Source organism: Biomphalaria glabrata, chromosome 2 (assembly GCF_947242115.1).
Source record: "Biomphalaria glabrata chromosome 2, xgBioGlab47.1, whole genome shotgun sequence".
Taxonomy (NCBI): Eukaryota; Metazoa; Mollusca; class Gastropoda; family Planorbidae; genus Biomphalaria; species Biomphalaria glabrata.
The window spans coordinates 44228891-44243219 of record NC_074712.1 but is presented as its reverse complement, the minus strand read 5'-3'; the positions used below and the strand labels follow the sequence as shown (position 1 = coordinate 44243219).

The 14329-nt window shown below is 36.1% G+C and overlaps 2 protein-coding genes across 11 annotated transcripts in view; one reads left to right on the top strand and one right to left on the bottom strand.

Annotated features, from left to right (window-relative positions):
• LOC106055105 (RYamide receptor-like) overlaps positions 1–14329 on the bottom strand; it is a 217814-nt gene that overhangs the window by 58181 nt on the left and 145304 nt on the right. The gene's annotated exons all lie outside the window — the stretch shown is intronic.
• Positions 11452–12486, top strand: LOC129924706 (putative uncharacterized protein DDB_G0286901). Its single transcript, XM_056021201.1, has one exon. It carries the CDS (start codon positions 11452–11454, stop codon positions 12484–12486), a length of 1035 nt encoding a protein of 344 aa, XP_055877176.1.

Sequence of the window (14329 nt, the reverse complement as noted above, 5' to 3'; positions counted from 1 at the left end):
AGCGCAGTAATGAAGGTAGTAATAGATTCATTAATATAGCGCCCTTAATAAACTTAGTGACAGTGTTACGACTGGGGATAGGCTTGAATGAATGGGACCTGAATGGAGTTGTAGCATTGACTACCGCAGACATGAATGTATTTGATGGTGATGGAGTGGGCACAGGAAGGGGAGACAACGTAGGCCTGGAGGCAGAGAGTTCAAAGAGGCAAACATAGACGTTTGCAAAATAGAACAAATAAATACCGTCAGGAAATTAAAGAGACCTAAAATCTAATAACAGTGTTTTCATAGAGATACTATAAGAGTAGTGGTAGAAGCAAGGAGCACAGTATGTTATATACCATTTCGAGAAGGTCACGTAATAACAATGGTCAAAGTCAGTGTCAATGTTATTTCAGTTATGCTAACAATAAACAGAAGGCTTAGATTCAAGAGCAATAACAAACACATTGAAATCAAAATTGGTAGGGAGTTAAGAATAGAGTTACAGTTCTTTCTTACAGTTTCGAGAAGCTAATTTTAGAACATATATACAATGGAAGATAAAGAGTGGAGATTGTTTCCAAAGTTTCAATCTTTATTTTAAATACTTTAGTGAATCTGTTATTGAAATTAAATTACATTGAGAGTTCATCATATACACTTAATCTTTTTGTAATTTAAACTTTGGGAATTTAAATGTTTTATTTCATAAAGAGAATTTCTGTTATTGTTTCCCTAAACAAATATTTCTGACAAACTCTGAACATATGGCCATCGTAACTAATAATTGTGCAATAGGCTATACCACAATTGCACATACTGTATATCTGCAAACAAAACACATGTACGTTGACTATATTAATGATAACACAGAACGTTTGTTAGGAAGAGAGTTACACACCGTACAAGTGCCCTTCTTAATACATTTCCTGTAAAAACGGAAGACTACAACTATTAATAGTGTGCCTAGTAACATAGCCGGCCTTAGGCATAGGCAAACTGGGCAGCTGACTAAGGCCTCCAATTAGTGGGGGCTCGGCCCATGACTAAAAGAATTAGTCCTAGAAAGAAAAATGGAAAAACCTACATTAAATCTGAAACATAGTTGAGCACCATGACTCTGTACTAGTTGAACCATTGGTGGAATCATCAGATCTTACCAATTACAGGCAAAGAAGATAATTATGTCCTATGCTTATGCATGTGTTAATCTAGTAGGCAGACTCATAACATTCGCGCCAAAATGTCACGCGGTTAATCGGCAGAGCCAAAACAACTACTGCGCCAAAACGACCTGTTCCTGCTCGTCCATCAATATTTAGAATTCAATTATTAATCCAACTATTTCCACACGTCGAGAACTCTAGCATACAAATCAGGTGTAGGCCTATAGTCAAATTAACTGACTATCACATCATAATGGAATAAAAGGATAGGGATCTATCTATGCATAGGCTTAATGCTATTCTTAATATATTCAAATTTATGTATAAGTTATTGCTCATCAGGAAAATAAATATTTATAAATATTGTATATGTGTGTGAGTGTGTGTGTGTTTACACACGTACAAGTTCAATCTGCAATGAATGACCTGTCAGGCTGACCCTCACTTCCCTTAGAAAATTGTTTATTCGGCTGCATAAAATATTTGTAAAACTAAGCTCAACTCTGTGGAATTCATCAACTGTGTTACTTTGGATTTTCACCAGACGTGAAGGGGATGGGTGGGCAGCACAACTTTCTGACCATTTGTGATTTGAACATCTCACAGACAACAGTACGTATGAAGTACGTAGGCGGTACGTAGGCAGACGTAATAAGGACAGAGGTCTGAATCCAAAGATTTGCTCGTTCATGCGTCACTATCCCGGACAGCGTGGAGGCGCTATGTCTTTGAAATACTTTCTGTCGACTGGATGGTCTTTGCTCTGATAAAACCTTTGACCCAAACCAACCATTTATTTGTTAAAAAGTAAAGGATTTGTTATAAAACTTTTAATATAAATAAATGCACTTTCCAAAAAAAAAAAGTAAAAAAAAAAATAATTGATTTCTCCTTTCTGAATCTGATACAGTCTATAATTTGTTATCCTATATATTTCTTGGAGTGTGTCAATCAATCAGTCTATTCAGTAAGCTTGCAGAGTCTATTCAGTCAGCTTGCAGAGTCTATTCAGTCAGCTTGCAGAGTCTATTCAGTGAGCTTGCAGAGTCTATTCAGTCAGCTTGCAGAGTCTATTCAGTCAGCTTGCAGAGTCTATTCAGTCAGCTTGCAGAGTCTATTCAGTGAGCTTGCAGAGTCTATTCAGTCAGCTTGCAGAGTCTATTCAGTCAGCTTGCAGAGTCTATTCAGTCAGCTTGCAGAGTCTATTCAGTCAGCTTGTAGAGTCTATTTAGTCAGCTTGCAGAGTCTCGTTTTTCTGTGACACTCCAGTTCATTTTTACATAAGACGATGCCATGTATGTTTTACTAGTTAGCAGGAATCAAAAATATATCTCTCAAAGTCTAAGACTCAAAAATAAAACTTTCGACTTCGCAATAAGCAATTTCTGAATATTTGTAGATTAAATGGAAGAGTATTAGAGGTCACAATAAGAATACATTGTGCGCCATTTGTTAGTGGAAGAGTATTAGAGGTCACAATAAGAATACATTGTGCGCCATTTGTTAGTGGAAGAGTATTAGAGGTCACAATAAGAATACATTGTGCGCCATTTGTTAGTGGAAGAGTATTAGAGGTCACAATAAGAATACATTGTGCGCCATTTGTTAGTGGAAGAGTATTAGAGGTCACAATAAGAATACATTGTGCGCCATTTGTTAGTGGAAGAGTATTAGAGGTCACAATAAGAATACATTGTGCGCCATTTGTTAGTGGAAGAGTATTAGAGGTCACAATAAGAATACATTGTGCGCCATTTGTTAGTGGAAGAGTATTAGAGGTCACAATAAGAATACATTGTGCGCCATTTGTTAGTGGAAGAGTATTAGAGGTCACAATAAGAATACATTGTGCGCCATTTGTTAGTGGAAGAGTATTAGAGGTCACAATAAGAATACATTGTGCGCCATTTCTTAGTGGAGGAGTATTAGAGGTCACAATAAGAATACATTGTGCGCCATTTCTTAGTGGAGGAGTATTAGAGGTCACAATAAGAATACATTGTGCGCCATTTGTTAGTGGAAGAGTATTAGAGGTCACAATAAGAATACATTGTGCGCCATTTGTTAGTGGAAGAGTATTAGAGGTCACAATAAGAATACATTGTGCGCCATTTGTTAGTGGAAGAGTATTAGAGGTCACAATAAGAAAACATTGTGCGCCATTTGTTAGTGGAAGAGTATTAGAGGTCACAATAAGAAAACATTGTGCGCCATTTGTTAGTGGAAGAGTATTAGAGGTCACAATAAGAATACATTGTGCGCCATTTGTTAGTGGAACTCTATTGCAATACTTTCATTTTGGATGTAGAGTTCAAATTCATTGACTTTCTGCCTTTATGCCTGGAGTGTTATTGTCTAGTCCAGGGGTCGGCAACCTTCTGAGTCGGAAGAGCCAAAATATACAATTTACAAAATTTCAAATTTTTAAAGAGCCACAAAAGTTGTTTCTCGCCTGCCAAATATAAATAGTACTCACACTATTTATTCTTCACTAACAAACGATGGAGCAAACAAATGCAATGTGAGAGATGGCTTTGCAAAGGTTTTAGAAAGTTTGGATAAATTTGGCTCATAGCATGTTTCTAGTTTGAAACACGACTTTAAATTTTCATTTATTAGTTGGCTTCATACTTTTCATTATATTCCTGCAAGAGAACCCTTGCTCGCACGAATATGTCAATCCAAAGATAGTCAGCATTCCAAATGCCAACTTCTTCACCACACTTTATTGAAATCTGGAAGATTGTTCCATGCGTAGAATCAACTCGCAGCATTTCTTCTAAATCTGTCCATTTTTGTTGCGTTACAAACACACATTTCTGTACCTCCAACACTTCCAACTTGCTTTTTAACTCTGTAAATTTTCTACCCCACAAAGCTTTACTTTTTAAATCGAGCAATTGCATTTGATCCAGCATCAATTTTATATACATTTATGTAGATTTCGTGACTATGTGTGTTGAGATGGTGGACCAGGAATGCTAGAATGGTTTCGCTGGTTTGGAACTGCTCAAAGTTGTCAAGAAATTCATCATGGATTTTTTCTTATAACTGTGCTAAAGTAATTCGTGTCAGAAGTTTCACTGATTTTATAACGATACTGCTTTAGACATTGAAAATGAAGTAACTTACCTCTCTGAATATCTTCTGTAAAAAGAATTAATTTTTCTTCAAAACAAACCAATTCTTCTACCAAAACATAGGCTATGTTTCCCTTTCCTTGCAGTTTTAGATTCAGCTTATTTAACTTTTCTGTTTTATCCACCATAAAGTAAACTTTTTGCAACTATTTGTCGTTCTCTAATTCGGTGTGATAAATGTCTTTTTCCTTTACGAATGTATTTATTTCATTCAAGCACAAAGCAAAACGTTTCAACCTTTGGAAAGCGTCGCACTTTATTGTGAAGTAGGAGGTCTGAATACCGAGTCTCCATTTCCTTTAAGAGGACTTTAAACTGACGATGGTAGAATGCTTTTGACAAGATGCTGCTAACAATCTTGATTACCAAATTTATGACCCTAACTATTTTAGATTGAATTGTTTTGGACACAATGCGCTACTTTGTGTACTATGTAGTGAAATGTAAGAATTCCAAGGTTTAGTTTGCTTCGAAGAATCATTGTTGTCCCTTTATTTTTCCTGTCATATTTCTGGCTCCATCAGTTGCTTTTGAAATGATTTTATTTAAATCGATCTTATTGTCTTCAATGTACGGCATTCCCTTTAGCTTCCCCTTTAGTTTGTCATGAGAGCGGTAGGAATCCTAGAAGTTCTTCCTTTGGAACTTAGGAAGACATATTCCTGACAAAAAGGGCAACATGTACCCTGTGTATATGTCGCATGACTCATCTACAGCAAGTGATAAGACAGAAGAAAGCTGAATATCATCCACTTGCAAATATGTTACATTTGAAGACATTTTAGCTATTCTATCTTGCACTGTTTTAGCGAATAGTGGCAAATCTTTCTTTTTTCAAGATTTATGGTGTGTTTTTGAAATCACGGAACATTTCTTCAGATGCACATAGGAAGCAGTCTTGATATACTCACCTTTTGTCAATTGCCTTTTTGTCAATTTCTAGTGGTACCGCAAAGTCTACCAGATTAGCGTTACTCACAGATTGCTTCTAACTTAGAGAATGTAATCGCTTCTAATTCATTTACTTAAAACAACACACTATGCGTCACAGCCAAAGCGAGTGGTGAAAATGCCCATTTGTCTTACGTCGAAAGAGAATTAAAACCTACATAAAAACATCCGACGACTGAGTCATTCGAGAGCTTCCGACGGACTGACGACAGTGACGACGCGTGTCACGGGGAAGGGGTGTGATGAAAAGCGAGTACAAGTGGCTGAGAAATAGAATCGGTGCCTAATGCTCTTTAAAACATTTCAGAACTATTTAAAAAAATGTTTCGATAAAATAATTAATATATGCGTATGGAACTAAAGAGCCGCAGCTTCACAACCAAAGAGCCGCATGTGGCTCGCTAGCCGCAGGTTCCCGACCCCGGGTCTAGTCCAGGGGTCGGCAACCTTTTGAGTCGAAAGAGCCAAAATTTTAAATTTACATAATTTTAAAGTTTTTAAAGAGCCACAATTTTTTTTTTCTTGCCAACAATAAATAGTATTGGTACAATTGATTTTTTTATATAAAAAAAAAACCCGAATATATTGATTCATATATACGTGTTTTTCACACCAAATTAGATAAAATATTTATGTTTTTATTAGATAATTATTTTTTTCTATCGGTAACAACTAAAACAGTTAAACATTTACTTACAACACTAACTTGTACTTCAATAACAAACAATTGAGAAAATTCAATGGGAGGTTGGCCTTGCAAGGTTTTAGAAAGTTTGCATACATTAGGCTCATACCTTGTTTTTAGTTTCAAACACGACTCTAAATTTTCATTTGTTAGTTGGCTTCTTATGTACTTTTATTTATATATGAATATAACACTCGCACGAATATGTCGATCCGAAGATAGTCAGTACTTCAAATGCCAAACTTAACCACACTGTAGCATTCTGGAAGACTATTCCATGCGTCGAATATAGGCTAAGTGCCTCAACTCGAGGCATTTCTTTTAAAGTTGTCACATTTGTTGCGTAACGTACATACATTTCTGGACCTCCAACTTTTTCAACTAGCTTTTTGACTATGTAAATTTTCCAGTCCACAAAGCTTTACTTTTTAAATCAATCAATTGAATTTCTAGAGATCCAGTATCAATTTCAAATGCCTCAATGTGGATTTCGTTAAGATTAGTGTTGAGAGGATTTATTAGGAATGCTAGAATAGTTTTGTTGAACTGCTCAAATCTGTCAAGAAATTCATCTTTGATTTTTTTAGCGGCCCCCGAAAGGGGAAAAGACTCTATTAGTTTTGTGCGAAATGTCTGTCCGTCCGTCCCGTTTAGATCTCGTAAACTAGAAGAAATATTGAAAATCCGACTTCACAATATTTTAGACCATTCAAAGTTCTGATGCAACGGCTACTTTTTTTTTTTCCTGAAAGCGAAAATTCTAATTTTTAAAATTAATTATGCAAGCAGTTTTTTATAAGAAAAAGCTAATTAGTATGCATTATATGTTAAACCTAATTTAAGACGAATAGTAATCTTATAAATATCATTTTCGTAAACATTTTTTCAATAAAGCGGAATTTTTTTTTTTTTTTTTTGAGGATTCGAATATGAGATTGAGCCTTTTCAAAACAATTAACTTATTTAGTTCGAACCGAGGGTCCCGGGTTCGAATCCTGGTGAAGACTGGGATTTTCAACTTCTGAGTCTACCCAGCTCTAATGGGTACCTGACATTAGTTGGGGAAAAGCAAAGGCGGTTGGTCGTTGTGCTGGCTACATGACACCCTCGTTAACCGTAGGCCACAAAAACAGATGAACTTTACATCATCTGCCCTATAGACCACAAACTAGTTAGGCCAGGTTCACATCTAACTTTACATTCACTTTCACGTATCCTTTGACATGCGGGACGGTTGGGGCACTACACAAGATCTGTTAACCTTCTTTCTCCATTCTTATCTCTCATTTGTCTTTGATATAATTTCATTCGGATTTTTTTTCTGAAAATATTGAAACCTACCTGGGTGGACCACTGGTCGTGCGGTTTGCGCGCTGGACTGTCGTTTGGATTTATCGACGATCGAAGGTTCAAACCCTGCCTGCTCTCATCCCCCGTCGTCCTGCGGGAGGTTTGGACTAGGAAGTAAACTATCTTCAACTCTGAAGGATTATCCGAATTATGTAAAACATTTTACTTCGGGGGCCGATTTTGAGTTTGTGTTTCCACACAAACTGTCTTTTGTAACCTTGTTATAACTGTGCTGAAGTAATTTGTGTTAATAGTTGCACTGATTTTTGTTGCGATACTGCTTTAGACATTTAAAATGAAGTAAGTGTATATCTTCTGCCAAAAGAATTAATTTTTCTTCAAAATAAACTAATTCTTCTACCAAAATAGGATGGGTTATACTTTCCTTGCAGTTTTAGATTCAACTCATTTCCTTTTGCTGTTATATCCACCTTAAAGTTCAATTTTTGCAACCATTTGTCGTTCTCTTATTGAGGGTGATTAATGCTTGTTTCATTTAGGAATGTATTTATTTCATTCAAGCACAAAAAAAAAAAAAAAACGTTACAAGCCATCGCACTTCATTTTAATGAAGGATGTCGGAATACTGTGTCTCCATCTCGTTAAAGTGTTCTTTCAACTAAAAATGATAGAGTGCTTTTGATAAGATGATGTTTACAATCTTGATTATCAAATTTATGACTTCAACTATTTCGGACATAAATGTTTGGGCACAAAGCGCTTCTTAATGTATTATTCAGTGAAACGTAAGAATTCGGTGGTTTATTTGGCTCCAAAGAATCGTTGATGCTCCCTTATTTTTCCTGTCATACTTCTGGTTCCATCAGTTGCTGTTTAAACGATTTTATTTAACTCGATCTTATTGTCTTCAAGGCATTTTTGCACCGCATTCGCTCTATCTTCCCTTCTAGTTTGTCATGAGAGTAGCAATCCTGGAAGATCTTCTTTTGGACTTTGAGAAGACATATACCTGACAAAATGGGCAACTTATGCCGTGCCTTTTATGTCGCAAGACTAGCAATTGATAATGCAGAAGAAAGTTGAATATCTTCCACCTGCAAATATGCTACATTTGAAGATATTTTAGCTTTTCTATCTCGTACTGTTTTAGCGGATAGTGGCATATCTTTGATTTTTTTTTTATTTCAAGGTTGTTGTTATTTTTTTTTTTTAAATCACGAAACAGTTCTTCAGACGCACGTAGGAAGCAGTCTTTGACATACTCACCATCTGAAAATGGTTTGCCTTTTTGTGCAATTTCTATTGGTCCTGCAAAGCTTGCCAGATTAGCATTACTTGTAGATTGCTTCTAACTTTGAGAAGATCATTGGCTTCTAACTCATTTACTTAAAACAACAAACTATACATCACAGCGAAAGCACGTAGTGAAGATGCCGTTTCGTCTTGTGTCGAAAGCGAATTAAAACCTACATAGAAACACCCGACGACGGCGTCATTTGAGAGCTTCCGACGACTGACGACACTGACGACGCGTGTAATGGGAGGTGTTATAAGGCTGAGAGATAGAATCGGAGCCTATTCAGAACTATTCTGAAAAATGTTCGATAAAATAAATAATATTTGCGTATGGAACTAAAGAGCCGCAGCTTCACATCCAAAGAGCCGCATGTGGCTCGCGAGCCGCAGGTTGCCGACCCCGGGTCTAGTCTATGATTCAAGTTTGAGATATTGAAGATTTAATTTTGTAACGTGAACTGGTGTTTGACTAAAGTTTCATGGATGCTCTGTCTACACTTGAATGTTATGTTATTAGATCTAGATTCAATGTTTCATGGATGCTCTGTCTACACTTGAATGTTGTGTTACTAGATCTAGATTCAATGTTTCATGGATGCTCTGTCTACACTTGAATGTTATGTTACTAGATCTAGATTCAATGTTTCATGGATGCTCTGTCTACACTTGAATGTTATGTTACTAGATCTAGATTCAATGTTTCATGGATGCTCTGTCTACACTTGAATGTTGTGTTATTAGATCTAGATTCAATGTTTCATGGATGCTCTGTCTACACTTGAATGTTATGTTACTAGATCTAGATTCAATGTTTCATGGATGCTCTGTCTACACTTGAATGTTATGTTACTAGATCTAGATTCAATGTTTCATGGATGCTCTGTCTACACTTGAATGTTATGTTACTAGATCTAGATTCAATGTTTCATGGATGCTCTGTCTACACTTGAATGTTATGTTACTAGATCTAGATTCAATGTTTCATGGATGCTCTGTCTACACTTGAATGTTATGTTACTAGATCTAGATTCAATGTTTCATGGATGCTCTGTCTACACTTGAATGTTGTGTTACTAGATCTAGATTCAATGTTTCATGGATGCTCTGTCTACACTTGAATGTTGTGTTACTAGATCTAGATTCAATGTTTCATGGATGTTAGATTCAAGTCTAGAATTACAGCTGTGTTATAACGAGCCAATGCTAATCTTCACATTCATATGTTTTTTTCAAATCAAAGAATACATTTTTGTTTTATTTATTGATAGGAAACACATTCAGTCCATCAACAGAATGCACGAGAGCATTAATTCACAAGTAAAGAGTGAGGAAACATCTCGAGTCCGATAGTTTGTTACTTTAACGGGAACAAAAATGTTCCTTCTTAACTTCATGGATTTGTAACATTTGAATTCCTAGGTCAAGGTGCCCAAAGTTTAAAACATTATCATATGCAGTGTTATGGAATGTGTGTGCGTGTCTCTGATGTAAGCCTAAGTCAAGCTGGCCAGATGGTTGTGTAGCCTAGGTGGGACAGAGTGAACTTTTAGTACGTTATATCGTGTTGAATATATCAACTATTTTATGTGCTCAGACATACACCAATATTGAATCTGAAAGCTATGTATATTTATAAATAAACGTTGTATTCAGTTTCTGTACTACACTACAGTAATTAAAGTCAATTTCAAACTCTACATTAAGAATATTAACCTTTATACCGTGGCTAATAATCACTAAAGAACAATGGAGTTTCATTATAAAACTATTCGAAAAAAAAAGAAGAAAAATATATAAAAAAACGCATTCCTTTAAAAGAAAAACAAAAACAAAGCTTATCTAAGTGAAAGAACTGTGCTCTTACAACAATATCTCTCTTAAATGCAGAAGTTATTTCCTTATTCGATATTAATCAAAATAATTAATTACCAATAATTAAGTGACTAATTGGTTAATTTTTTGAATTGATTCATGTTTTCTTAAGTGCAATAAATAATTGTTTAAAGTTTCAACTTGACGCCAGAATGCGTGTGGGAGAAATAACTTGTTCAATTATCTAAGAATATGAAACCAAACCCTATTAATACTGAAGGATTAATTTCCCTTGCTGGCATCAGACAATATAATTAATTACCAGTAATTTGTAATCTTATTGATTCGTGTCTTGTCAATGCCAATAAATAATTGTGCAAAGTTTAAACTTGAAACAAGAATGGTTGTAAGAGATATAACGTGAACACACATTTTACCAGACAGATGGACAGAGTGAGATGATATAACGTGAACACACATTTTACCAGACAGATGGACAGAGTGAGATGATATAACGTGAACACACATTTTACCAGACAGATGGACAGAGTGAGATGATATAACGTGAACACACATTTTACCAGACAGATGGACAGAGTGAGATGATATAACGTGAACACACATTTTACCAGACAGATGGACAGAGTGAGATGATATAACGTGAACACACATTTTACCAGACAGATGGACAGAGTGAGATGATATAACGTGAACACACATTTTACCAGACAGATGGACAGAGTGAGATGATATAACGTGAACACACATTTTACCAGACAGATGGACAGAGTGAGATGATATAACGTGAACACACATTTTACCAGACAGATGGACAGAGTGAGATGATATAACGTGAACACACATTTTACCAGACAGATGGACAGAGTGAGATGATATAACGTGAACACACATTTTACCAGACAGATGGACAGAGTGAGATGATATAAGCTTTGTAAAAAAACAACAACAAGCAACTAAGATTGTATTAGAGCTACCACTTCAAAGATTTGTTTAAAGTCCCTAAAATGCTCTAGCTTTGATTCACATCATATTAGACAATGACATCAACCTGAACAACAACATAAACATCAAACTGAACAACAACATGAACAACAATACGAACATCAACATGAACAACAACATGAACATCAACATGAACATCAACATGCACAGCAACATGAACATCAACATGAACAACAACATGAACATCAACATGCACAGCAACATGAACATCAACATGAACATCAACATGCACAGCAACATGAACATCAACATGCACAGCAACATGAACAACAACATGAACATCAACATGAACATCAACATGAACATAAACATGAACAACAACATGCACAGCAACATGAACATAAACATGAACAACAACATGCACAGCAACATGAACATCAACATGAACAACAACATGCACAGCAACATGAACATCAACATGAACAACAACATGAACAACAACATGCACATCAACATGAACAACAACATGCACATCAACATGAACAACAACATGCACAGCAACATGAACATCAACATGAACAACAACATGCACAGCAACATGAACATCAACATGAACATCAACATGCACAGCAACATGAACAACAACATGAACATCAACATGAACAACAACATGCACAGCAACATGAACAACAACATGCACATCAACATGAACAACAACATGCACATCAACATGAACAACAACAACCACATCAACATGAACAGCAACATGAACAACAACATGCACATCAACATGAACAACAACATGCACATCAACATGAACAACAACATGCACATCAACATGAACAACAACATGCACATCAACATGAACAACAACATGCACATCAACATGAACAACAACAACCACATCAACATGAACAGCAACATGAACAACAACATGCACATCAACATGAACAACAACATGCACAGCAACATGAATAACAACATGCACATCAACATGAACAGCAACATGAACAACAACATGAATAACAACATGCACAGCAACATGAATAACAACATGTATAACAACATGCACGGCAACATGAACAACAACATGCACAGCAACATGAATAACAGTACGAACAACAACATGGATATCAACATGCACATCAACATGAACAACAACACCAAAGCAACATGAACAACAACAAGCACAACAACATGAATAACATGCACACAACATGAACAACAACATGAACATCAACATGAACAACAACATGCACAACAACATGAACATCAACATGAATAACAACATGAACAACAACATGAATAACAACATGAACAACAACATGAATAACAACATGAACAACAACATGAATAACAACATGCACAGCAACATGAACAACATGCACAGCAACATGAATAAAAACATGCACAGCAACATGAACATCAACATCAAAGCAACATGAACATCAACATCAAAGCAACATGAACAACAACATGAACAGCAACATGAATAACAACATGCACAGCAACATGAACAACAACATGAACAGCAACATGAATAACAACATGCACAGCAACATGAATAACAACATCAAAGCAACATGAACAACAACATGAACAACAACATGCACAACAACATGAAAAACAACATGAAAAGCAACATGAACAACAACATCAAAGCAACATGCACAGCAACATGAACAACAACATGAACAACAACATGAATAACAACATGAACAGCAACATGAACAACCTCAAAGCAACATGAACAACAAGATGAACAACAACATGAATAACAACATGAATAACAACATTAACAGCAATATGAACAACATCAAAGCAACATGAGCAACAACATGAACAACAACATGAATAACAACATCAAAGCAACATGAACAACAACATGAACAACAACATGAATAACAACATGAACAGCAACATGAACAACAACATGAATAACAACATGCACAGCAACATGAATAACAACATGAATAACAACATGAATAACAACATGAACAACAACATGAACATCAACATGAATAACAACATGAACAACAACATGCACATCAACATGAATAACAACATGAACATCAACATGAATAACAACATGAACAACAACATGAACATAAACATAAACAACAACATGAACATCAACATGCACAACAACAAGAACAACAACATGAACATAAACATAAACAACAACATGAACATCAACATGCACAGCAACAAGAATAACAACATGAACAACAACATGAACAACAACACATGTTAAACAACTTTCTTGGTACTGTAAACAGACATCTGAGCTGAAGCTGCCGAGTTCAATACATCAAGGGTAGGGATGAACCGGGCGCCAACGATTGAAAAAAAAGAATCGAGGGGGGAGAGGGGTATTTCCTGAGCCTAACCTTCAGACAACTACTGAACTTCAGCTGATTCCACATTCATTGCTGATTTGAATATAGATCTGTTGATTGTGTGCGTTCATTCTCACATCGACCACCACTGTCCCCGCCCCCACGAACAGTAGATCAGGTCAAAGGCATACGTACAAGAACTGCGCATGTCAAACAAAAAGAGAATTTGAAAAGAGAAAATAGTCCAGACACCGGAGAGCTCAAACAGACAAGTCTATGACTTCCAGGCCATTGTATGCTGCATAACAATACAAACACAAGACTCCACTAAAACAATACTCTAAGACAGTGGTTCCCAAACTTTTTCCTAAACGAAACACTTCGCACTTTCTGAGTAGTTAGCGGAACACTTTGTTTATTTTTCAGAGAGATTAACTCACGTGTTGGCCTTCTAGTTAATCATTCCAGTAGTTCGTAAAACTCTCCTATTCAGGCCTCGCGGAACACTAGGCTTCCGCGGAACACAGTTTGGGAAACACTGCTTTAAGAGATTCTTGTTTTTCTCATTTATCAAAAACCTAAAAACAAAGCCAAACGTCCAGCTCGTGCACCGCTACAAAAGAGTGACGAGTGTCTCAGCAGCCACTTATAGAAGCAGCAACTAGTCTTCAGTAAATAATG

Excerpts from the sequence above, each read along its gene's own strand:
- LOC129924706 (XM_056021201.1), top strand. The coding sequence starts at position 11,452 with ATGAACAACAATACGAACATCAACATGAACAACAACATGAACATCAAC.